Source organism: Simochromis diagramma, unplaced genomic scaffold (assembly GCF_900408965.1).
Source record: "Simochromis diagramma unplaced genomic scaffold, fSimDia1.1 OVJJ01000483.1, whole genome shotgun sequence".
In the NCBI taxonomy this organism is placed as follows: Eukaryota; Metazoa; Chordata; class Actinopteri; order Cichliformes; family Cichlidae; genus Simochromis; species Simochromis diagramma.
Window position 1 is genome coordinate 6,629,735 of NW_024386835.1, and position 26,782 is coordinate 6,656,516.

At 39.5% G+C, this 26,782-nt stretch overlaps 1 protein-coding gene across 6 annotated transcripts in view; it reads right to left on the bottom strand.

Annotated features, from left to right (window-relative positions):
- Positions 1–26,782, bottom strand: part of cita (citron rho-interacting serine/threonine kinase a) — a 39,997-nt gene that overhangs the window by 6,960 nt on the left and 6,255 nt on the right. The window contains exons 7-39 of one of the 6 annotated variants that reach the window (XM_040029072.1): positions 26,542–26,635; positions 26,250–26,456; positions 25,922–26,075; positions 24,509–24,698; positions 20,630–20,735; positions 19,881–20,024; positions 19,190–19,309; positions 18,380–18,550; positions 17,545–17,598; positions 17,386–17,439; positions 16,895–17,035; positions 16,646–16,771; positions 16,052–16,147; positions 15,647–15,763; positions 13,493–13,602; positions 11,971–12,145; positions 10,783–10,980; positions 10,511–10,564; positions 7,898–8,095; positions 6,138–6,331; positions 5,888–6,023; positions 5,669–5,773; positions 5,386–5,526; positions 5,073–5,180; positions 4,782–4,974; positions 4,390–4,545; positions 3,492–3,515; positions 2,886–3,023; positions 2,316–2,496; positions 2,126–2,217; positions 1,868–1,972; positions 1,484–1,653; positions 1,030–1,074 (exon numbers count right to left, since the gene is read on the bottom strand). In XM_040029072.1, the coding sequence (XP_039885006.1) occupies positions 1,030–1,074; positions 1,484–1,653; positions 1,868–1,972; positions 2,126–2,217; positions 2,316–2,496; positions 2,886–3,023; positions 3,492–3,515; positions 4,390–4,545; positions 4,782–4,974; positions 5,073–5,180; positions 5,386–5,526; positions 5,669–5,773; positions 5,888–6,023; positions 6,138–6,331; positions 7,898–8,095; positions 10,511–10,564; positions 10,783–10,980; positions 11,971–12,145; positions 13,493–13,602; positions 15,647–15,763; positions 16,052–16,147; positions 16,646–16,771; positions 16,895–17,035; positions 17,386–17,439; positions 17,545–17,598; positions 18,380–18,550; positions 19,190–19,309; positions 19,881–20,024; positions 20,630–20,735; positions 24,509–24,698; positions 25,922–26,075; positions 26,250–26,456; positions 26,542–26,635 (4,297 nt within the window). Of the gene's footprint in view, positions 1–1,029; positions 1,075–1,483; positions 1,654–1,867; positions 1,973–2,125; positions 2,218–2,315; positions 2,497–2,885; positions 3,024–3,491; positions 3,516–4,389; positions 4,546–4,781; positions 4,975–5,072; positions 5,181–5,385; positions 5,527–5,668; positions 5,774–5,887; positions 6,024–6,137; positions 6,332–7,897; positions 8,096–10,510; positions 10,565–10,782; positions 10,981–11,970; positions 12,146–13,492; positions 13,603–15,646; positions 15,764–16,051; positions 16,148–16,645; positions 16,775–16,894; positions 17,036–17,385; positions 17,440–17,544; positions 17,599–18,379; positions 18,551–19,189; positions 19,310–19,880; positions 20,025–20,629; positions 20,736–24,508; positions 24,699–25,921; positions 26,076–26,249; positions 26,457–26,541; positions 26,636–26,782 lie in introns of all 6 variants that reach the window. The other 5 variants (XM_040029071.1, XM_040029073.1, XM_040029074.1 and 2 more) reach the window with 5 other exon arrangements.

The following is a 26,782-nucleotide window of genomic DNA, read 5'->3' on the forward strand; positions in this document are numbered from 1 at the left end:
AACATATCAAAGTATGAAACAGAAATGCTGTCTGTGGGGGGGTTATTTTGAATTTGATGCCAGCAAAAAAAGTCTGAAATAGTTGTTGATTTTTAGCAAGAAGGAAAACCCCACACACTCAACAATATTTAAATAATCCACAACAGCTCAATAACATAAGACTTAATAATAATTATGATAACAATAACAATAAGCAAAACAGGAGAGGAAAAAATCCCTTTAGATACAGGAAAAAAGGTGCTGCATATGGGTTAAAGAAGAGAAGGGAGAAAAGCTGCTGGCATTAATTTAAAAAAAAAAAAAAAAAATGTTCACAAAAGCAATAACAGAGTCAACAAAAATTTCACAGATTATGCATTTCATATGTTATCTTTGAAGTATTTAAATAAATATGGGGGTTAAATGATAACCAAGCATTGTCATTGGTCTTATTTACATTTTACACCCTGCACCATCCTTACTGTATGTACAGCATACAGTAAGGATACGATGTAATCAAGCTGCCGCAAGCTGCATGTTCAACTTTCCATATTTAGTAAGTGATACAACTAAAAAACACAGCAATGCAACTTTTTGAGAATACTGAAATACACTCGTGGAACCATTTGACTTACTACTTCACTTTTAATTTAAGGGTCATTTTGCAGAGAACATGGAAGAAAATATTTCTTCAGTTTCTTCTAAAACTGCAAGAAACACAGAAGCGCCAACAGCCTATAGCTGCACACTGAAGTTAAATTGCTCAAGGTCTGTTTGTGTGCGTCATATTTCTGAGAAGGGGGGCTTAAGCAGTGCACGGGCTTTGCAAAATCATGCGTGACATAGCATAGTACACCAAATAAATGGTGCACAGCAGTCTATTCACATCCATGCACTACATATGTTTCTGTGTGAATACACACACCATATTCAGGAACTGATTCAAGGACTGTACTTATAGTGCATCAGTGTCATATGTATGTACAGCTACTGCATGCTCAGTCGATCGGTCAACTGAAGCTCAAGCATTCGTGCAGCTACTTACTGTACCTGAACCAGAGGGGACAGGTTCTTCTGTCTTTTAGAAACACCTGCCTATAATATGATTCACACAACCGAGTTGAATGGAGATACACACACACACACACACAGAGTATAGTTATATAAAGAAAAAAGACAATGACAACAAATAAACACAAGACGTGGATGTTGAGAACATGCAGAGAGAGAAAGAAGAGGGAGGGGGAGAAGAAGAAGTGAAGGCACTGGCTGATGTTTAATGGAGGTACTCAATATTTTACCCAATTTTCACACAAAATGACACAACCAGCTTTGTATTAATTTGCTCATTCATATGGGCCTAACAACAAAGCTTGTGCTGTGTAAAGGAGGCAATGGCTTTTTGCAACACCTCAAATACACTACAGTAAGCCTAAATTATGAACGCTATCAAGCCTGACACAAGGCCATTCATAGGTATGTAATATGCAGGCATGATACTTACAGCATCAGAATCCACTTTCTCTCTAGATCCACGACTACCACCCACAACAGACTCCAGTACTGCCACCCAGCGCTGCTTGTCAGGAAAGCTAGGAGCCATGAAGTAGAGGGACTGGCCAGGCCAACATGTGGTGTGCGGATGCGATTCCAGCTTCAACACATACGGGATGTCTACGCACAGACATAAAAAATTGCATCAGTTTGTTCCTCTGCTAGCAGCTTAATTTCACAGCTGAGCAGAAGCGTCAACATTTTTGCTGTATTTTGTGTTTAAACATTTTAGACAGGAGAGGTAAATCCAAATCAAAATTTGGAGAGAGGATGATACACTTAATATCCTACAACAGATTGAGTACACTGGGATTAACTAGTATTGATCCAGTACCTGACTTGGCAGTGTTGATGAGCTCAGAGGCTCCAACAGCTCCATGGACAGTCACCTCTCCATCAGGCAGACAGAGCTCAAACTCTTCCTCAGCCTTTACAGAGTCTACAAAGAAGGGAAGAGAAAAACAGAGGATTCTCCAATTTGACCTACATGGTAACATTCACTATACAGTTGAATTATGAGCAAAAACAAACACAGAATCAGTCATCTTGAAAAATAATAAAATAAATAAAAACAATTTAATGAAGTACTGACCTTCTCTGGGCTCAGTATCATAGATGGACACTTTGGTTCCATCAAGAACCACATATTTCCTCTCCCAGCCTTGTTGCCCACGCTTGCCATTTCTAAAGGAGTAAATATACAAATAGGCAAATTATATTCAATGCAGTGTACATAACATACTGCATACATTCAGGATGGCAGTAAGGACTTAAATAGTTACCTAGGCTGCTTCATCCATCCTTCCAAGCGAACATGCCCACTGGCCTCTTTAACCTGCAGTGCAGGTGAGTTTGCCTTTTCTCGGCACAGGGCTTCTGAAAAGTGAGTGGCATACTCAGCTGGCAGACCACAGGTGGCCGGAAGACACGGTGAGCATTTGGGATGGCAAATAGTGTGGCACTCTACAACGAGACAAAGAGAAGGATGAAAAATCTGATTGGATTTAGTGAAAAGTTCTTTACCATGCTGAATCTTGTCAATAAAGAAGGCAAGAATACAGGATGGTAGGGATCATCACATTAAAAATATCCAAATTCTATCTATCAACATTTCATTTGTACAGCTGTACATATAAAACATGGAAGGGTACTGTTCTAAAATGCTGATTTGGGAACACATCCAACTTATATATTTTCTAAGACTCACAACACTTGGAAGGCAAGACTGATTCCACCATGTGATGGCGATGCTATAATAACTATTTCCAGTATTTTTGTTAAAGCTGGCCAGTAATGTATCTTCTGAAATATTTTCACATTCAGTCTGCCCAGCTACAGCACAGGATACAGACCTAGACAAGTGGCAGCTTGCCGTCCAAAATGCACAGTGTCCAGGCAGACGGCACACTTGGCAGCCCTCATGTTGAGGCCCACGGTGAAACGATGAGGGATGTTGTGATGCATTCTTTCTTTCACACGATGACCAAACTCTATAAAGCAGTACAAGTAGGCAGTGTAAGGAGTTAGTGAAAGTAGGCATAGTCACTTACAGTCTTAATCACTTAAGAGTCAGCAACAGTTAAATGAGATCCAGCTCTTTAAAGCAGTATGAGGCAATCCAAATAATGATTTTTTTCAATGCAGATATTGCATATAAATGAAAGCTCAAGTACCAAAGTAGTTGACTGGAATCAGATTGTGCATGCCAGTGTGCATGGGATGTATTAAAATGTTTCCAGGTGAAACGGTACCTATCCTACCATATGCTATCTAAATCATGACTCCAGAAATGAGGGGGGGGGGACTTGACTCCTAAAAAAGCCTTTGGTCAAGCTACAGTTAGCCAGTGGACAAGAAGACAGATGTATAATACAGCAATGAGCATGTGGGTGCACAATTTACCACGAGCAGCAGATGAGCACATGTGTGAAGAGACACCGTAGTGGCTGCTAACTTACTTTCAAACGTGACCCTCCTCTTTTCTGTGAGGAGCAACAGGAAAAAGAAAGAAAGGAGAGGAATCTAACAATAGCTAAGTGAAACCAAAAGAACATGGACAGTAAGGAGCTTGAAACACAAAGCAAGTCCAACTTAACCACTCTTATGGATTTGGGCAAATCATTGTTTTAGGCCAGTCTGTAAATACAGACTAAAATAGGGTATAGCAACATTCCCTAAGTACTCCCTAAGCACCTTCTGTATCATAAAAATCACTGTATTAATGGACTCATCAATAATTTGGAAAATACAAATATAGTTATTTCAGGTTTTTCCTAAAGAAGTTTATTAGGAGACGGTTTCTTTATACCTTTGGATGTGATCTATTGAGCAAGCTACACAGCTATGACAGAGTATTCAGCAAATGTTCAGTTTCCATGGTGATCAACAGCATAAAAAGATATAATTTTGCTTTGTGATGGTGGAAACCCTGGACTAAAACCAATGATACCTGCCCAATCCACTGTTGCTTTGCTTTGTGAGACAGACACGAGCAGGATTACAAAGTCAGCTGGATAAATGTCGTGAATGAAACCTAAAACAATGATTTTTGTTGCTTTGTGTCAGCCCATGTTCCTGTTTGGAGCGAGTTCTAGTCTTAACATGTTCTGAGAACAGTTATCCAACTTTATTTCACTTCATAATCCTGCTTTGTGAAACTGGTCACACATTTAAAAAACAAAACAAAACACAACGTAAACAAGACAAGTGATTGGGGAGTCCATTTATTAGCATAAGGTGGAATGCTCCTGTAAGAAAACTGTACAGCCTCAATTCAATTTGGGAATCTGAGGTTCAAATTTGGCTGCATTTAGATGAGCTGTATATTTGTTTATGGTCTGTGTGTGAATGACTAACCTTCAGGTGTAGATGTCTCCTTGCAGCGGGTGGAGGGGTTAAGCAGGCTGCTGGGGTTGGGCTGATGTTCTGGGGATTTGACAATGGCTGACATGAGGATTTGATGTCGAGCCTGGGCTGGTGTGGAAGGGGCTACATGGTCCTTGAAATGAGCCGCTTTGGGAGTTTGGGAGGAAAAGGAATTATAAGAACACTGTTTGCAAAGACTGAAGGGCTTACTAGAGGGTAGATGTATTTATTTGAACTTTTGTCCTTTTCTGGGATGATCACAATCCAGTGTTGTCTACATAAAATATTCTGACAGATTTTTAGTCTTGCTACATGGCACTTCAGTAATCACCACACAAACAAAAACTATAAAGACTAAAAACACTCAAGATTTCTGTCCTTACCCTCTTCTCTGAGGGACCGCAGCTCTATCCTCATCTTCTGCAGAGCCTCTTCCAGCTCTGCACACCTTGAGCGCTCCTTCTCCAAAGCTAGTTTCATGTCACTGTACTGCAATGGAACTGCCGGCTGGGCCTGTGGAGCTAATGCCCCATTAGTTGTGGTGCCTACATCTTCCCGCCGCCGCCCAAATATACCCTGCTCAGAGAGGAAACAGTACTCAGTTGGCTTTACCTTGAAGCTGATTATTAATGTAACATGGTTTGTACATAGATTTTGTAAATATTTTCCCACACCTTCTTTTTTTTAGTGGGTTGGTCCATTTTGGCCTGGAGGAAGTCAATGAGTTTAGTCTGCTGGGAGATTGTCCCCTCCATCTTCACCTTCTCATGGGAATATACCGCCTGTAGGCAGGAAAACAAAAGCTCAGAGAAGGAAATACTTCTGAAGACAGCTATGAGAAGAATTTCCACTGGGATTGCATGACTTAAGATTACTTTATCCTTCTTATGCACCGGTATCAGTGGCACTATTTTAATATCCAGCTGGGATTCCTCCTCCCCAGAGACCACAGTATTTTATCTTACTGCAGAGGTTTGCACTGGGCACCTGTATATTCTCCAGCTGGTACTCCAGATCGGTCCTCTCTGTCTTGAGCATGTCAGTTTGGTCCAGAGCATCCTGCAGGCCCTGGGTCAAACGGAAAATGTGGCTCTTCTGGAGGTCCATCTGCTGCTGCAGTTTTGCTTGCTGCATGAACACCAGCACACAAATCTTTTTGGTACAGTTTGCTAACAGAAGCAATAGTTACAATAGGTAACGACAAGAAACCCAAGTTTCTTAAATATATGTGTAGAAATATCATGCAGGTTAATTGACTTTCACTTCCTACCTCTTCCATCAGCCTTTGTTTCAGTTCTCTCTCAGTCTCCAGCTTCTGCTGTAAGCTACGGGCATTCATCTCCAGCATGGCATGTTTCTTCTCCAGATCATTGAGCTGTGAGAACATGTGAGTGCCTGTTAACCTCTAATTCATCCCAGCTACAAGTCAAACCATATTTTTGAAAGATTGAAGCTGGGGTTAAAGTTAGTTCATGGATAACAGACTCACAGTATCAGATAGACTTTCAGCCTTTAGTCTTTGCTCCTTCAAAGCCTGTTGTAAGGCCAAGATCTCAGCCTTATGCTCTTTGACTGCCAGCTCTACTGCCTGGCGAGACTCAGTGCTGCGCTGGTCTGCACGCAGCCTTTGAACACAACAATAAAGTGTTATGACTGTAATACACTAATTTATAAATAGAAATGACATACAATGATCACTTTCTATGTAATAAGCGTAAGTATAAATTTAAGAATGTCACCTGTTCTGCTTCTCATTGTCCAGCAGTCTTTGCATGTCCCTGGAGCGTCTCTCAGCTTGGCTTTTTTCATCTTCCAGAGCTGCTCTCCAAGCCTCCCACTGCCTCTCCTTCTCCAGCAACTCATCGTTTAGGGACTCCAGCTCCACCACCTGCTCCTCCAACATGCTGCATGTGGTCTTCAGTGTCTCAATGTTCTGAGAGCATAAATGAAATAACAGACTGAAGAGAACATCTTTCTCAGCGTTTGGCAATACCACGTGATTGTTGTCTCTATGCAATGATCTATGATGCATCATAATAGGTTCTCTGGCCTTGAATATTTCAGACAAAAAATACAAATAAATTGTGTTTTAAAAAAAGTAAATTAAATTCAAAAAGGATTATAAATTGTTGCTTTTTTAATCTGCTGGCAATATTTGAGCAATTAATAATGAATCTTTCTACTCCATCTACTAACCTGTGGTAAGCATCTAATCTTTTAATTTAGGTTTAGACTCTTTCAGAGATACACTCCTTCCTATTCAGCTGCTGGTATGAGATGGTCTCAGCACCGTAAGTGAATGGCATGAAGCTGACAGAAGACACTGACTGCATGCATTTAGTTATCAGAAGGACATTTAGCCTAAACACCCCATACAGCACTAGACAGCAGCAGAAACCATCCATGACATGCAGCAAAAGTGCTAACTTCATTAATTACTTCTAATAAAACCTGGTGACGAGATTGAACAGCAAATTACACTGTGTGCACCGGTTCAAACAGCTGAGCCACACAGAGGCACAGTTTATAAGCTAGTTTAATATTGTCTGATCTGTTTACCAGTGCTCTGTTGTAATGTTTATGGAAGTGTTCCCATAAATACTAGTATATAACCCCTCTAGTTATTAAAACAAGTATAAAAATAGAATTGCCTTGTGCAGAAAACTCTGATCTAATATATTAAGTGTTACTTGGTAGGGGTGGGGGAAAAAATCGATACTGTGTAGTATCGTGATATTTTGTTTGCTAATAATGTATCGATACAGGGACAGCAGAAATCGATATTTTGTTACAAAAAAGTTTTTGTGGACTGGAACATGCTCTGACTTCAGAGCATGTTGATCAGCTCCTTTTTCTGAGCAAGAATCCTGACATTCCTTCAAGTCCAAATGTGTTTAACTCTTTATTTGGCAGCAATAAACATGTTTTATTTTAATTAAGTTTAAAACTTTTTTATTTAATGTAAAATGATATTTTGTTTTAATTTACTTTCAAATTCTTCAGTTGCTGAAGGGGCTGCATAGTTTTCACAAATCGCATAGTTCAGAATAGCTATAATTGTACCAGATGGTTGCATTCAGTTAAGTTGGACTAGACTGTAATACAAACCGTTCAGTTTGTCAACAATAAAACTGACTGAAATGAGAGAAAGACTGAGTGTGAGACTTTGTTATTAGATAAAATGAATATTGATAAAGTTTACCTTTATGTACAGAATCTGAATATCGCAAAATATTTTTAAAAAATTGCAATAATATCGTATCGTGCATTAAGTATTGTGATAATATCGTATCGTGGGATGTATGGTGATTCCCACCTCTATTACTTGGTATGTGTCACTGTCAAATCTCACCTGTAAGTTCATAAAACAGGCTCATTCAATAAGTGTTGTGGCAATGTCTCACTGAAGCAAGGCACATTACCATGAAAATGATTTACATCTGAATGACACTCAATATACTGAGAAGCCAGCAATTTGTCTGGAAACGGTTTTTGTTACCTGTTTCTGGTTGTTGAGGTGCATCTCACGGTCGGCCACCTCCCTCCTCAGGCGGTCCACTTCCTGGCTGAGCTGCAGCCGATCCTCTCTCTCATCTGATGCCTCATCAAGCTGTTTGGACAGGTAGAAGTTCTGGCGATTCAACTCTGCGTTCTCCTGACTAAGCTGTGTCAGCTGTTCCTCTAGGTCAGTGATCACCTGAGGAGGCACAAACAGGTAAAGGTTTACATGTGCAAACAAGAACACATTTTAAGGCTTTATGCACAAAACTGGCTGTATTGTAATAATTCTATCTGGTGAAATACAACTCCAATTTTTTTCATTTCATGATGTTCAAAATGTTTTCAATTGGTGAAGTTTAGAACTCGACTCTGTAATATGTGCAGTATGCAGTTTAGCATCGTCTTGCTGAAATATGCAAGCCCTTCCCTGGAAAAGATATTGACTGGATGGGAGCATATATATTTTCTAAAACCTGTATACACCTGTCAGTACTGAAGGTGTCTTTCTAGATGTGCATGGTGCCAATTCTACAAGCACTGATGCACTCTCATTCCATTAGAGCTGCAGCCTTTTGAACTGAGCGCTGGTAACAAGCCAGATGGTTCTTCTCCTCTTTAGTCAAAAAGGACATGAAGTCCATGTTTCCCAAAAAGAATTTTACATTTTGATTTATCTGACCACAGAACAGCTTTCCACTTAACCTCAGTGCATTTTAAAAGAACTTTGGCCCAGAGAAGACGTCAGCGTTTCTGGATCATGTGCATATATGACGTCTTTGCGTTACAGAGCTTTAACCTGCATTTGTGGATGGCACGGTGAACTGTGATCATAGACAGTGATTTATAGAAATGTTCCTGAGTCCATGAAGAGATTTCTGGGAGGGAATTGTATCTGTTGCTAATGCAGTGCTACCTCATGGCACAAAGATTACAGGCATCGAATTTTTATCTTCAGTCTTGTCTCTTGCACACAGAAATTTCTCCAGATTCTCAGAACATTTTGATGATATTATGCACCATAGATGACAAGATATTGATAGTCTTCACATTCAATACTAATTAAGATTCTTATATTATATTATTTGTAGGTGCGAGTTTTGGCAAATTGGTGAATCTCTGTCCATCTTTACTTCTGAAAAACTCTGCTTCTCTTTTCTTGCTACCCAATCTGCTGCCACTTAATTAACTGATTTAGTTTCAAAACGTCCCTCAAATATTTCATGACACAGTAAAATGTTACAGTTTAAAGATTTAAAGTTTTCTATATTCTGCTGGGAATAAAATAGAAAATTTATGAGATTTCCAAATCTTTGCATTATGTTTTTAATTTATATCATCACAACTTCTTTGGAAGTGGGATTGTAATAGCACAGCTGTAGTGAGTATAATTTACAGGTGTAATGAGTACAGTGACAGCAAGTCATTTCCAGTCAGAGAAATAGGAAACATGTTTTTGGCACATATGAACCACAAAACTGTTGTTTCACTTTAAATGTAACATACTAAGAATTTGTTTCCATTTTAACTCCATGACAAATAGTGGTGCAACGGATCAAAAATCTCACGGTTAGGAGATTTTAAGTCACGGATCGGATCAATTTTCGGATCAGCAAAAAAGAAAAAAGACAAAAATTTAACATGTGATGCCTAATAAGTAACACATTTACTTATCGCACTCCGCTGTGATATAATGAGCTGTCACGGTCACGTAGCTTTCCGTTGCCCTGGAGGTCCACCCATTTGTAGTAGTTAGGGCAACAGAAGATGCCTGGGACAGTTCAGCCATAACTTTAAACTTTTCCTGCTCATACATGCTTGGAACGATCTTGCCACTAAAGTGGACGCGCAACGGGATATCATAGCGTGGCTCAAGCACGTTCATCAGTTTAAACCCCTTGTTTTGCACAACGGAATACGGCCTCCCGTCTGCAGCTAAACACCCCAATAGCTTTTGTAATAGCTTTAGCCCGGTCGGATTGGGCAGCAAAGGGCTGATTAAATACCGCAAACTCCTCTGCTCCTCCACTTGGACCACTAGCGCTGGCCATAACTATGCTTGTCAGACCCACCACGCGCACCATACACATACTTTTTTTTTCTTTTTTCTTTTTTCTTTTCTTCTGTGGAGTGGGATCGGTTCGGATTACGGATCAACCGTGATCCGTTGCACCACTAATGACAAATAAGATAATTTGTTGAAGACGATAGATGGACATGTTCATCTTACATTTACAGTACATTTTTAAAAAGAACTGCACAAATTGGAAGCTACCTAACAGTTGAATTAAAGTGGTCTCAGCACTACTCAGAGGTAACTGAAGTAATGTGTTGGCTGCGCATCAAAAAGATTTTTGTCTTTGTGACAACTGTAATGGCACCCTTTATAAAAAATAAAACAAAAACAATTCACCAGTAAAATGCTAACAGAGTGCTCTGCACAGCAAGCTGCATTTTGCTGCCAAAGATTGATTCAGTAGACTACATTGTTACATTAGAACAATCTTTTGCAACTACACATGAATCACTATATATTCAAGGGTCTTGTGAAACCTTTGAAGAATTTTATCTCCTGCTGCTGAAAGCACAGACAAAAGGCTGTGGAATCACTTACTGAACAACTGTCTCTTAAGGCATCAAACTTCCGCTGAATATCGTCTCTGTGGTTCTGGAAGAAGAGCAAATGAAAAGAAAAAATACAAGCAAATCTGAGTATGCATAATGTGTAATCGTAAAGAATGCCGTTCATCCTAACAGCACTATAAAAAAAAATTATTATTGTATTAATAATACAGGCTTATATCCATATATAGGAAATGGTGAATACCACCATTACTTTGGGTGAGTGTGATTGCATACATGTGTGCTTCCTCTTGCTCGTCTTACCCTGAGGGCCGTGATCTCCTCCTCAGCCTCAGCAGTTGTCTCTTCCAGCTCAGTCTTAGCTTGCTGCAGCTGACTCTCTAATGCAAGACGTGCAGCCTGTAGGCTGCTGATTTGGGACTCACGCTCCTGGAGGGACAGGGTCAACTCTGACACCTGCCTCTTGATCTCCAGTTTCTCCTCTTCATGTTCTAGGCCCATCTACAACACAGAGAGGGTTAGTGTGAATACTGCGTTGATATTGAACAAATCGAACCTTTAACACTTTGTATTTGAATATCATTTTCAGCATAACTTTAACCTTAATCACATTGTTAGGAAAGCAGAGTGCTACTAATGAAAGATTGCTGGAATTAATATGCACTTTTAGTTAATCTCGGGTTCTGCACTTCTTACTGGCAAATACAGAAATTCAGTCTGCTGAAAAATACACAAGGGTTCATTTAGCTGTTTCATAAGTGTTTGACAGATGGAACGGCCGATCACAACTGAAGTACATATTTGTGTGTGTGAGGACAGTGTGTATGTGTTTAAGCGAGGGTGCAGAGAGGCCAGCAATTAGTGCCAATCTGTGTATCATGTCTCAGTAGCGAAGACCGTGTGGAGGTAGAATATGACATCCAGTCAGCAGGCTGTTGACCTGGAGCGTCGACAGACAAGCACACTGGGGGGTGAGAGCGTTCAGAAGAAAGGGGGCATTGTGTTCCTCAAAATTAAGCCGGGACTTCTTTTTATAGAGCAGATTTGCAATGGGTTCATAAAGACATCATGAAATTGAGGGGTGCGCTTCTCAGTGACTGAAAACATTACATACATACGAGTATAACTTGAGTTTAATGCTTGCAAGCAATTATCAGTCATCCAGTTTGAGGGTAAAATGTTGACTGTCCATGCCAGAACTTCTGGTCCTGCTTCATTTTCTTATGGTTTAGGATTTTATCAGTTGTTAGCTAATAAACAGCACTGCTCCAGAGATAATACAGGAAGAGAATTGCAATTTTGTAAAGAGTGCCATTACAGATCTGTTTTTAATTAGCCGTTTATCTGAAAAGCATCTGAGCTCGCTTGCTGATCAGCTGCCCTAATCCCTTTTGTGGATAGTAAGGCTACACTGTGTGTCGGCTAAAGTGAATTAGTTAATCTTGAGCTTGAACAGATTTTGCACTGTCTCTCGGCCTCCTGTTGCCTCACCTCCCGCAGCCTGCTCTCCAGCTCCAGCAGCCGGGTTCTCTTGGTTTGCTCCTGTTGACTCATCTTCTCCAGATGTTCCTCTAGTTTGGCATTCTGGGCCTCAAGCTTGCCTGCCTGAGACTCCAAATAAAACTTTTGCTGTCGAAGCTCTGAGATCATTTCTTCCTGGGCTTTCCTGACAAAAATACAAACAAATGCCAATTATATCTCCTGTTTTGAATTTATATTCGTAAAACAAAAGTTGGAGCTTAATTTGTAAACAATTTAATTGCACTAATACAAAATGAACAGTGCAGCAATTTAAAACATCGGTACCTGCCATTAGACTAATTATTATCTTAAAAATCAATATTAGACAGAAATTTAGAGTCTGTGCATCTCTAATTGTATTAAACAAGCGTGATACGATGTAAAATATAAAGAAAAGCACAATGCAATCATTTTCATTCTATTAAATGTGCAAATTAATTTCACATTATTTACATTAATGGCATTTTTTTTTTCAAATTTGCAATTAATGTGAATAATGTAAACCTGATATTTCCTTGAAAACACTACAAAGCCAAGTTATCAAATGTTGAACCTGAGAAGCATATTTAATAATATAATAAGCATATTTTTCCCCCGTGCTGCAACAACACAGTGCAGGAAAATATTCCATTCGCGCTGCAGGCAAAAGCGCAGGCAAAAGCGCAGGCAGGCCAGAGTTTTATAATTTTATGGCAGAGCTATGCTGCAGTAATGCACACAAAATGTAGTTTGCCATGTTCTTGCTGAAGTTAGCAAGGCCTTCCCTTAAAAAGATGTAATCTGGCATTGTATGTTGCTCCAAAACTTTATCTTTCCTCTTAAGTAGAATAAAGCGTGCATGGTTATTATTCTTGCCGTTTTACACCCAAAAGCAGTGCTTCTTGTTTATATGCATTTACGTTTCCAAACAAATGGTAAAGTTGTAATGTGCATTCATGGATTAAAAAGCTTATTTGAAGTCCTCCTTAGCTTAGTTTCACAACTATAATGTTTATTTCAGTCTTGATGCTTGCATAGAGAAATTCCTCAGGATTATCTAAAAATATTATGTATTGTAGATGACATTATATTGAGAATTGCTGATTAATTTGCTCTTTCTGTTCACTTTTTACCTTCTAAAGACTCTGGCATTGCTTGTATTGTACTTAGTTATTACCTACTGCTACTTAATATCAGTATGTTATTTGAAATATGTAACTGGTATATAATTGAAACTAAGAAAATATTTTAGCGTTTAAAGTCATCTTTGTACCATTTTGAATTAAATAGCATTCAAATGGTTAGTAAGCTGTTGAATTCTGTTTTTGTAGAGCAGACTAACTTCTTTGGTAATAGGTTTGTATATTCTATTAAGACTACATGAAAAATGCATTTCCTGTACTTAATCTTAAAGATGACACAGTATACACACAGCGGGGACAGATAAGCCATGTTGCACAAAGATGTAAGTGCAGTCAGTGCACAGTGTGGGCAGAAGGTCTAGTTAACTCACATATTCTTCTGGGTGTAGATGCTGCTGTTAGCGGCCAGCTTGTTAGCCTCTGACAACTCAGCGATGCGCTGCTCCAGGTTCTTCATCTTTGAATCCATAGCATTAATGGTCTTTGGGAAAGAAGAAGGTGCAAAAACATGCTGTAGATCACATCCCAACACAAGGATATATTCTCCACTGACTGATAACCAGATTCGGGCTAGAATATGGGACATTCACATTTTTTTTTTAAAGGTAGAAAAACCTTTTACTTCAGAAAAATCCTATTAGAGACTATTAAAGTGTTGCCTGAGTCGTCTACTGTCAATGTCAGATGACTACCTCTAAAAGCTTCTTAACTGCCTCAAGTCTACCATATTAACCAGATTAGAACTTGAGCCCAGCCTTTATAGTGCAACATGAAGGATATTCTAATTTAATCTGTCTTTTTAACCTGTACATTTCAAAACAAAACAAAAAAGCACTACTATAGTACTATAACAAATTATGGTGTAAAACAAAAAATTATATTTGTCTAATCCTTAAAATAAATGCATAAGAGACAGCCTATACCCAATGAGATTAGATTGGGAATGCTTAGTATATGTAAAAGGTAGGGGTGCAACGATATTCGTATCGATATTGAACCGTTCGATACAGTGCTTTCGGTTCGGTACGCATATGTATCGAACAATACAAAATTTGTAATTTATTTTATCAACTTTCCTTCTGACGATGCTGTCTGTGTTGAGCGCTCAGTGAATCTGCGTTCGACTACTCCGCCTAGGCTGCACTGTCGAGCGCGGATCCACTGAGCACTCAACACAGACAGCATCGTCAGAAGGAAGAGCGCAGGGCAAGCTAGCGAGACAGAAGTTAAGCTCTCCTTGCAACATGGCAAATTGAACCTTCCCCACCCTCATTCAGATCTGGCGTTTGGAATTATTTTGGTTTTCATGTGACGTATGACCCTGAAGGTAAGCGCGTCATGGACTAAAGTAAAACAGTATGTTGGATGTGCCAGGCAATGCTTAATTACATGGATGGGAACTAGTGTGTTAGCGCAGTTAGCTCGTTAACGTGTTGGCCGTCTAGCAGATGCACGGGGCGAGCCATTTCTCTGTAATAAACTCTCTTTTCCAAAGATGAGTGATTCCTCAATCAGATACAGGGCTCGCGATTTTTCCCAGTCGGGCTACCAAAATCTATCTCTGCCCTGCCCGTTGGGCTATTGTAGGAAGGAAAAATATGTCAATGCTTTTGCATTCTTTCGGAAATGTAGCTGGGTAATTATGTCATTGGCATCGGTGAGCCACTGTCAATATGTGACATATTGAAATCGCGTTTGAATTTGCGCTTGTTTTTTTGCTTTCACTTTGCAAACTGTGTATAGAGAGCGACAGCACTGATTGGTGAGTGATGATAATTTGCGCACCAATTCCTCTGATATCGTCTTATCAATCGTTAGCTTACTACGCAAACATGACAAGTGAAATCAAGTGAAAAGCTTAAACATGTGAGAGGTTGATCGCGCAGAGAATCGCTGAGCTTATGTGAGTGCCTGTGTAAAAGCAGCAGGATATATATTTCAGTTCTGCTGAGCCAAACAAGACAGGTCAGGGTGAAGAAGTGACAGCCAAAGAAAAGCTTACCACAAAACGGAAAAGTTATGACAAATCAGACTATAAGGCAAAAAGAAAGTGCAGCTTTATGGTTTCATGGACAAAATAATTTCTGTGGCTGCAATATGATGAGCTATATAACCAGGGGTGCACATAAGTGGTCCGCAGGTGCGCATTCGCTGTCAAAATAAAAAACACGCACAAGGGTTAGGGTTAAATTTAAAAACTGTACTTTTGAGTTAAAATATATATTTATAATTTTAATAAATGACAAATTAAAAAGGCATGAACATTTTTTTTTGTATCGAAAAAATATCGAACCGTGACACCAAAGTATCGAACCGAACCGAACCGTGAATTTTGTTTATCGTTGCAGCCCTAGTAAAAGGGAATAAAATACTTTAAGCAGCCGATAAATTGCATATATTGTTTTTCTTTTAATATCACAAAAGTTAAAAAGTTACCTTTACTCGTTTTAAATATGGCTTTGTGTCAACCTGAGTATAAAATTTACAGCAAATCCCTGAGATCATATGAGGTTTTGTTGCCTTACTGCTTTCTGTTCACTGATGAGTTTACAGTTCTCCCTTGACTCCTCCTCCTGCTGCGCCCTTCTGGCCTCAAGGCTCTCCTTGTCAGCCAGGTCTGCTTTCATCTGGGCCTCAAGAACCTTGATGAGCGAGAACCAGTGAATAAATCCCGTTTTAATTTGACACATTGCTATTTAGATTCCGGCCTCCCATGTGAAGCAGTCATTCAATGATATGGTTGTAAATGTATAACCTGACGTAGAAATATTAATTAGTGTGGTGTCACATCTCACCGTAAGACATGTGACAGCTCTGATTTAATCCAAAGCTACACTTATTTGAAATGTCAGGACTGACTGGAGCAAACATATATGCTAATATTTCTTTAAAATATCTACAACAGTCTGAGAAACATTAAGCTGACTCACTTTGATCTTGTCTTCATAAAGCCTTTCCTTTTGAACCAGTTGCGTTTCCATCCTCTGGGCAGTTGACTGGGCATCCCTCAGGTTTTCCTCCAGTTCCTGGACAAATTACAGTTGTAAATGGATAAATCTAACGTGATGGCCACAGATAAAAAAAACAACTACATTTTAACAAAAATAATAATTTATAGACATATACACACAAATTCTGTATAACATACAAAGAAAAAAAATGCTAAAACACAGATGAAGCAGATGAATTAAAAACTAGGCAAAATGCTCTACTGCACCAAAAACATTACAAAAGAAACTTGCATGGAAAAGCTGGAAATCCACAAGTCGACTGCAGTGATGCCTGCTCATGCTGACTCTGGTAAAATCATGAATATGTTAAAGCCTATTTATGTACCAATACTGGATAACTAGTAGCCATTTGTGATGGCTCAGCTATCTAAGTGAAGAGTATGTAGTGTGTACATGTGTGTTCTCCGATATCTGTTGAGGATAAATGGACAGAGGGCTGGTTGAGTCGGCAGTGGGGTGAAGTTAGGGGTGGAGTGATGGAGAGTATTAGCAAGTCTTATCTGTAGCTCTCACCAGGATCTTTTCAGCCATCTGCTGAATCTGTTGGGATTTGGTCTGAATGTCATCCTTCAGCTTATTTTCCCGACGCTCAACCATCTCCAGCCTTTTTACCTGATTCTCAAGTGTCTTCCTGCCCTCCTGCTTACACAACAAAAACGTAGCAAGGCTAATTACACAGAAAATTGTAGGGTAGTCCAACTGTCAAAAAGGTTATTTAACATAGGACTAGAAAGCATTAGCATTAGCAGGTCAGTCTGGTACCTCCGTCTCCCTAAGACGGCGTTTTAAAGTGTCACTAGAGTCGGTTTTGCCTTTCAGGCGCTCCAGATCTCGTTCCAGCCGCTCTTTGGCCTGCCGAACATTCTGCAGCAGCTCTGTGGCTTCTGTGCTCGCTTTCACTGCCTGGGGAAAAAATCAGGAGGTCAAAGGTTGTTAGTAGATCCCCAGACAAACATATTGATATGCTTGTGCAATTTCTGCCCACTAGGACAAAGAGAAAACATAACAAACCAAAAAAAACAAAACAAAAACAATTCTGCTGAATAAATAAGGAACAACAGCAGAAATGGCTGCACAGCTTCATCCTGGATACATACACATGTAATAGTGGTCTGTTTTTGTTGTTTTTGCTTTTTCCTTTTTCAGATAAATAGGAAAGATTACAAAATCCAAAGTCTTTAGTAATTTAAATGTAGGTAAAAAAAAAACAAGCAACACAAAAAACAATGAAAGACAGTTGTGAAAAAACCTACCTTGGACAGTTTGTCTTGGAGCTCCTGAATCTTCACCTGCTGCTCAGAGTTTGTCTTAAAGGAATAAAAAACAATTTAGAAAGTGAAAAAAAAAAATCAAACTTTGGGGTAAATACAGTTCTGTAAGCTCTGTACACATTTTTGAAAAAGGAAGAACACCTTTTCAAGTTTGGAGAGAAGCTCCTCCACTTCAGCTTTTCCCTGCTCTTTTGCCTAAAAACATTAACAATATGATAAGAATTGAGCATAAATTCATCCTGAAATATTTGATTCACATGAGTAAAAACAGCTTGGATCCAGGAATTACTAATGATGGAAAGAGAATGAATAAAAACCTATTTGATATTTACTGCAATATCCTACAATAAAGTGTATGAGGCCCTTTCTCTGATTTATAGTATGCATATTATCATTCATTTATTCTGCAAGAGGGTAAGGACAGCAGCAGAGAAAGCACTTTTCACACATTTTTTCTTCTGAAGGATCCCTCCCCTGTTTTTAGGTCAGCAGGGAGATGTAATCACTACAGCAGTGCACCCTGGGTCTGCTCTGGGATCTCCTCACAGTCTGCCATGCCCAGATCACTTCCAAAGGGAGACATTCTGGGCCCTTCCAAACCACACGACTGTACCGATTCAAATGAGACTAATAGTTTTTATCATCAACAAAACTGTCAAATATTAAACTCTTGATATCCAAGTAAAATGCCCCCAAACTAGGAAATGCAGTTCACTTGAATCCAACTGTATTTTATGATCAAAAGCCAAAACAGAAATCATCTTCTCTGTAAAGTGACACAGTCATGTTCATAATTCATGAGTTGTGCAACTTGTAGTTTCATTCCAATCCCTCTTAACAGGTTTGTGCTTTGCTTTTTAGAGCAGATCAAAAATACAAAGCACAAAAAAGTGTTCCTGTTATTTGGTTCAATTTAGGTTTAGACATGACATGAACTATAAACATATATGGTGAAAACATATACACATTTACATACCTTCTGGATCCTTTGTTGGTATTCCACAGCTTTTCTTTTGAGCTCCTCACTTGTTTGTCTCGAGTCTCTAAGTTCAGCTTCATAGAGGTCGCTGCGACGTCGGGCAGCGGAGAGATCCTCCTCCAGCTGCCTGATGGTCACCTGCATCTCCTCCAGCTGGGCATGGTACTCCTGACGTTAATAAGCACAGAGTGGTTAACACAATTAATTAAATTAAACATAAAATTTACTGTAAAAGCAACCACATGTTATGCAAGCTAACTAATGACCAGATCCAGCTCCTCAGTTGGGTAGAACGAAAATTCTTTTGTACAGATTTAATTTTCACCTCAGTTCAATTTATAATTTTCAATTAAAATCATGAATTTATATTAAAAAGTGTAAACACTGTGTATCATCTCCCTAATTAAAGGGTCGATGAATCTGTAGATTAATGATCAAGTCTCCACTTTTGTACCTTGCAGTTATGCCATCTGCAGGAATGACCTTTGAGCGCTAAGGACAAGGGAGTCCTTAGAGGGAAAGCCCTCCCTGTGTGACAGGGACACACTGAGAGGAAAAGTAATCTCATCCCTTTTTCAAGGACTCCACTATCAGTTACAACGGTACAAACAACACCGTGTCAAATAATTTCCCCAAAAAACAAAAAACAGTATGCATATGCAGTTTAAAGGCATTTTTCCCCATTTCACTAGACGGTTTTATTATAAATACCATGAAGTGTCCATGAAATAATTCTTCATCTGCCCCACATCATTATCATGATGAGGAGGAGGATTCAGAATCATTTAAATGAGAAAATTTACATACTTGCTCCTTAATTTCTTGCAGCTTGTTGCTCTGTTCGCGTATGTCGTGCAGCAGCTGCATGGCCTTGTCATCCTCTCTAGAGACTTCCACTCGTGCCTCCTCCAAGCTTCGCTTTAGGCTCTGCAAACAAATACGTGTTTCAGACTAACACAAAGTGCACTAAGATTTAAAAAATAAAATAAAAGTTAGTTTACAGTATTCTTCCCTTCTTTTTTTCAACTACTTAAGCTCTAGGCTACTGTCTGACATTTCCAATTGAAAAAAAACAACCCACAATTTCATCAGTAAAAGCTGCAAAACTTCAAGTTGTATAACAGACACTTAAACAGGAATTTTTACAGAGTTTTTTTTTTTTATTACAAGGCTAGAGGGAGTTTCAAAAAACTATGGCCAATAGTGCCATCAACATTTCTGCTAAATCAAAACCCAAGTTTGAAAGGAAACACTTTGTTTGTTTAACCTGTTCTAAAAGTTGTCAACTACAACTCTACCATACTTAGTACAACAGAACTTAAACCCATATAGCATTGTCATGCTTAAGTCATTATTGTATGCCTCAGTGATTGTACTACACTTGCAGTCTTCATGAAATGGTAGATGCATTTTTATAACAGATGGAAAGCCTCCAGGGTAGAAGAGGTTAATTCAATAAAACACAAATGGACAATGCTGGTAGTACAGTATGACTCACGCTGCACTCAGTAATGTAGGTGGCAAGGTCTTGCTCCAGGATACTCCGCTGAGTCTCAGAGGCCTTCAGCTCCACATCCTTCTGGTGGAGCACTGACTCCAGGTCAGTCATCTTACGCTGGAACCTGGAGATTTCCTGCTCCATCTGAACACAGGAGTGAAAACATCACTTATTTAAAATCTTCACCTGAAGGTTGATTAACATTGCTGGTTTGTGTCCCAGCTGTCTTCTGCCTGCGTCAGAAGTATAAGGTACTTAAAGTGGCTATTTACTTCACTATAAATAAGGGGTCCATTAGCTGTAAATGATTTTTCTAACAAATGGCCAACCAAGAATGCTTTAAAACGAGTAAGCTGCTATGTTTTTCACACTACAAAATGAACTTGGCTCATAACAGCACCAACAGACGCTTCCTTGATCTGTGTTAGGCCAGTCAGCCAGAATAAACACAAGAAATCTGCTAATAAAATCCAGAATAATGAAGTGATGTTGCTCAAAACAAAGTTTCAAACTACGGAAGTCCAATTTCACAGTTTGTCTAAAAATAAAAAGCCTTCTTTCCAGAATATGTTAATGTTATTTATTTGCTTATCAAAGGAGCATTTTGAGTTAGCCAAAATAACAGAGACAGAAGACAAAATATACTGCGGATTTACTAAATTACGTTAAAGCTGAAAGCTTTGTTAACAAAGGTTTGTGAAAAAAAACAAAACAAAGAATGAAAGCCAAAACAGGCTGTAAATGCTCACCTTGTGACATTTGTCTTGAGTTTCTTGTAATTCTTTGCTTTTAAGGTGCAGTTTCTTTTCCATTGAGTTGGTCTTAGCAGGAGAGTTGAGGCCTGCAGACACTGACCTGGGGCAACAACATTTACAGAAATTCTTGAAACATTAATATTTCAACAATCAAACTGGCGCACATGATTTGAAATGTGCATTGCAATAATTTGTTATTTAAACACAGAGACATATCCACTCTAACTAGGGGCAATGTTTTCTCTCTGGCGAGCGAGTTCCTGTCAACCTCTTTATAATCAACAGACCAGAGAGCACAACATGCTTCGAAAATCTTCCTTTTGTGCAACAAACTATGACAAGACAAAAAAAAAAAAAAAAAAAAAAAAAACCAATTAAAAATGCAACAATGATTCGAATAATCAGTTAGACTAATGAACAAGAATGGGACTCGGCTGGCAGTCTTATATTGCCACATAAGGACACAACACATAACAGCAAGGCCTACAGTCATTGTATCTGTAATGAAGTCGGTCAAAACGCAGACACAACACCCACACGTCATAAACGAGTAACAGAAACCAGGAGCATAAAAGCTGACTCAACCTTCCCTTTGGAGTTGGCGAATGAAGAATATCTAGTAATGACAATTATTCTTTTGACAACAGAACAGCTGAGCAATTTTTTATGCAGAGCAATTTGTATATATATATATATTTTTTTTCTGCTGCAGTATGATTAGGACAAAACAGATGGCATGAACAAAATGAACCTGCAGACCCGGGAATGTTTGCCGTTAGCCTGACAAAATAATTTGACAGGAGAATTTGGGATATGCTGTTGCGTGGGGCTGGTCTCCAGAAGGCTCAGTGTGAGTACAATACACTCTTTTTTTGTTGTTATTTGTATAAGGTAATGTTCCATTTTGTTTCCATTCTTTGCAGCAACCGAGAGCACCAAGTGAATTTTTCCCATTTTGCTGACCAGAGACAAGGCAACTATGAATAGAGGTCCTCTAAATAAATGAATGAATCTGTATGAATGAGTTCACAAACACTGCAGAAGGATCTTTAATAAAGTTGACTCAGACTGAGTCACAGTGTTAAAAATAATCAGAAAAGCAAGCACTGCTCCCTTTGCCTCTCTGCACCCTGAAACACAACAACACACACACACACACACACACACACACACACCATATATACAGTATACAGAAAAGTGTGTGTGCGCACACACACACACACACACACACACACACACACACACACTTGGCTCGTACTGCTAAAACAAAAACAGCAACACCCTAGGCAGTTCTTTTTCACAGGCCTCTAGATTAAACAGAAGCATTTCAGCCAGATGCCAATTAAAAATTGATGTTAGACATCAAAATTCAAGTGGGAGATGGGGGGTGGGTGGGTTTTTGTACAGATAATGTGGCCATTTAAGTAATTAGCTGGAGATTTTTGCTTGAGTTTCAGGAAGCATAGGTAATACTTTAATAGCGCTAAACATAATGCGGCCATGAAGAATTTAAGTATTTAAAAGAGGAAAAATGTTAGACCATTCTTTCCACTGAGGAATGGGAGAGCTGTCATGTTTTTGAACTGTGGAGGAAAAAGAAATGAGTAACCAGTGCAAACTGCATTATTGAAGAGACTCAGAAAGACAATGACACAAAGAAAGTTAAAAGGCTTAGCAGCACTCATCAGGTACGCAAAAGGATGGATAACAGTCATGTACACTGAAGGAAGAAACAAACACACGTAATACTAACAAGCAGTGTGATGAAAACAAGGCAACCTCTGGGGAAATCTTTTGTAGGACATGCAAAATTCCCAATAACAATTTATTTTTTCAATTTGTGCTTAAAATAAACACTAATACACTAATATACTAATGTGTATATACACACACACACACACACACACACACATAATTTTTTCTGTTTTTAATATAAGTGCTAGAAGACTCTTCTTCTCCTACCATTGCCAACATTCTTTTGGTCATTCATGTGGTACATGTCCTGGGGCAGTTTTTTTTTTTTTTTTTTTTTTTTGAACAAAGGGGTCCCCCATGTAAAGCTTTGACCCTGATGGCACCACTGTAAATGGCGGGAATTCAGTACAAACACAAATTTCTTTTCCAAAAGCCCATGAATGTCCTCAATGGATTTCCTACATACTGTGTGTGTGTGTGTGTGTGTGTGTGTGTGTGTGTGTGTGTGTGTGTGTGTGTGTGTGTGTGTGTGTGTGTGTGTGTGTGTGTGTTGCCAAGATACCTTGTAAGACAAAAATCATAGCCTATATTACAGGATTACATTTGACGCCAACGAAGGAACAATGGGCACCTATACCTTTACCCAGTATTGGTAGATATTTGGCACGACGTTGGATGCCTGACCAGACAGACTGACCTAATAACACCGTTTTATGTCCAGCTCCAAACAGGCAAAAACAGATATTTATAAACTGTAAATACTGCACATGTTGTATTAACAATCTCAGAATTTCCTTAATCCAGCCAAAAATCCTAACAATGTCATTTTTTATGGGTGTTTAGTATGATTTTCCGACACTATACCACAAACAGCTTCTTATAAATTTGAGGCAAGTTTTTAAGAGGATTTTGCTGTTAAGTTTTTACTAATGAGGAGTGAGACAGCAAGTTCAAAAAGGAGAAGAAAAAACAAACAATAGCAGGAACCCCCAAAACAGATGATTAGCATTTCATTATGCCTGGCTCTAGGTTCATTTCTCTTTCCTATTTGGCATTGTAATGAATAATGTGTACACGGATATGCATGCTCCCACACACGCAACACAATTCTGACACATTTTATGAACACTGAGCTCCTCTTAATCAAATGCAGCATAGAAAATGACTGGCTTCTGTTAAAAACCTTGAACAGATGACTGATGGTGTAACAGCAAGGCGACTTAGACATTAGAAGAGGGAGAAATAATAGGAGGAGATGAGACGGGTAAAGATGGGGGGTGGGGACAGGAGAAAAAAAAAAAAAAAAAACCCACACACACACACAAAAAAAAAACATCACGGTTGTAACCATAGAAATAATTCTCTCCCCCAATCTGAGCTCTCATCCTTTTTCCCAGTCTAATCTGCTAATGCTTTTTCTCCATTTCTGTTGCCGCTGCTGTCATGATCTGCAGTCTCCAGCACCATTAACCTGCGAGAGCACTAGCATGGGGCTGCAAGAACAAAAACCCATCCTCTTGCTTTATTATCAGGGGTTAAGAAGCCAAACACAATTAGGTATAATTACAGTCCCAAAACCCATGCCGTAAAAGTCAGGAGCCTATTACGCTTCACAGTAACAGAGAAGGCACAATAACAGCAGTGAGGGTGGGAGTGTGTCTATGTGTGGGGTTCCACTTCTCAGCAAACCTCATCGGCACACTCAGCCGCATACCAATCAGTCGATGGCAAGATAACACCAGCTAACATCCTCTGAGCCATTCATTTGATCTATCTGCGCACTGGATCACTTACGTGTGATCTGAAGGTACAAAAACAAGAAGTCAGTAGGAGAGAGCACCACAGAACAGGGGGATCCCTCCCTTTTCTCATTCCTTGTCTGACACAGCATATAGCCAAACCCTTTTTGGCCCCAACAGGCACAACACTAATGACAGGGACAATACCAACTGCCCTGGGCACCATGCTAGGTCACCTGAAACAAGGCTACCTGGAAATTGTTGCCGTGGTAATGAGGAGACTAATGGCAGAACAGCATTCAGTACTAGCATGGGGTCTTTACCAACAAAAGGTATTAGAAAGGTGCATGCAAAAGGTCTCTGCATCGCCTAAAGGAAAAACAGGCTTTAGTCTACTTTGAATGATCCCAACAATGACTAGTAAACAGGTACCACTTACTCAGTTTTGGCCAACAGTATCAACGCTCTGCTGAAGAACCAGCCTAGAAAAGGCAGATCCTGGCCCTGGAAGCCCGCCGGCAGAGCTCCTTGCTGGGCTGCTGAGGCTGGCCAGGGGGCTGCCTGCTCCGGCTCCTCAAAATTAGAGGTGTCATCTTCAGCATGCAACGCAGGAACGAAAGGCGGGAGAACTGCAGGGGAAGAGCATGAGAGGTGGGAATAAGAGAGAGGGCAAGGGAAAAAGGAAGCCGCTATGAACAAGGTACTTAAAAACAAAAAATGTAAAAAAATAAAAATAAAAATAAAAAAAATAAAAAAAACACAAGGAGAAAGGGGAGAGAAAGGAAGGGAGGAGGAATAGAGAGCGGAGAGCGGTGGGAGCCTAGAGAGCAGTAAGTCGCGCGTTGATGCACATGCTGCCTCTGTCCCTCCCTCCTCTCTTTCGCGCTCTCTCATACACACATGCTCACTCACTCTCTCACTGCAGCAGAGCAAGCTAATCAGCTGGACCCAAAGCTGATGCATAAAGCTCTATCAGTGCTCAGTTGTGAATAAACAAGGATGATATTTTTAATGCAGACATTTGTACAAATATGTATTTTGAGGTTTTTTTGCCACTACTCAAACAAAATCAATTAACAAAGAGAAAAATAAATAAAGAAAAACTATCAATCTAAACACTTTATCATAGACAAACAGCTGTCAGTGCTAAGAGGAAACCATGGGCATAGTAATGTTATATAATTACTTTATAATGGGGGGTGTCATCTGCAGAAAATACCTATTTGGTAGAGCCAAAACAAACACCGATCACCCCTGCAGATACACTTGTGAATTACAGTAGCACTGTAGGCATGTGCCTCTTCAATGTGACCATGCTTCACTGAAATTATCTATTAATTTGAGTGTTATGGGTGTGTTTTCCAATGGCCAGTCAGGGGAAACTGTGAAACTCACTGACAACAATAACATTTAACAAACGCTACAAAGAGCATGTCTGGTGTCGCCTGCGTAAACGATGCGTGCTGCATCTGTTGAGAAACAGATGAGTCGCAGATCTTAACGGTCTGCCTTCCCTTCCTCAGAAAAAAAAAAAAAAAAAAAAACATGGCTTACTGCCAACAGCGCACAGAATCTCATTATTTTACTATAGACAACACCAACGCTATTGTTGTCTATGAGCTCACCCCCTGAACACACACAGACGTAGACTAGATGTTGTTGGGTGGGGTTTGTTGTTTTTTTGTTTATATATATATAAAAGAATAAAAACCCAAGCATTAGAATTTGACAACTAGTAATATATCAACTGTGTTGTAACACAATTACAACAAGAATGTGTCATTTCAAGTGAAATTGAGCACATCCACTAAAAAGATTGCAGAGGAGTCTCAAGGGAGCGGAATCTCCTCACCTTGTCGCAAGTTGTTCCAGTCGACGCTGGAGAAGAAAGAGTGACAGTGGAGTCCCTGGAAACCCAGTCGCTCCTTTGCACCACAAAGTAAGCTCTGTACCAAGTCTACAAACTGCTTACTGGTACGTGGCTCCTCTGGAAACTTTAAGCAACGCTGTAGGCAAAAAAAAAAAAATTGAACAAGAATTGAATAAATATTTTATAGACTGATTAAATATTGCCTAAATTAGACTGCATATATTACTGACCGTAACAGGAATACTGATTACACCGTTTGTGTCTGATCTGTTATAGAGATTGAATACATAAACAATGACAATGTCAGCACCTGGAAGTTAAGGATGTTGTAGATAGTCTTGGTCGAAGTGGCTTCAGAAAAAGGTGACCGGGCATAAATCATCTCATAGGCAATGACCCCAAGCGACCACCAATCACACTCAACTCCATAGGTGCTGTTAGAACCCCCATTCATGGCTGTCAGGACTTCAGGGGAAAGAAAGTCCTGGGTTCCGACAGGCACTGTGGAAGTGGCCACCTGGGAAAACATAACAGAAACTCTGTAATGTCATTGTGAAGAACAGTGAAGTTAATACATATAGCAAAGCCTATATTCGACTTACCGTTTTGTTAGCAGTCAGCCTGGCAGCTGATCCAAAGTCAGCCAGCTTAATATGACCAGTCCGATCAATGAGAATATTCTCTGGTTTGACATCTCTGTAAGTGGATAGTTTAGTAGAAATTTGATACGGCTTTTACAGAGCTGTTTGCTGTCTGAGTACTGTAAAATGCTCTACTGCTCCAAGCATAACGGAGACATTTGCAAACTCCACAGCGTTTTTATAACATTTGCCATCACACTCT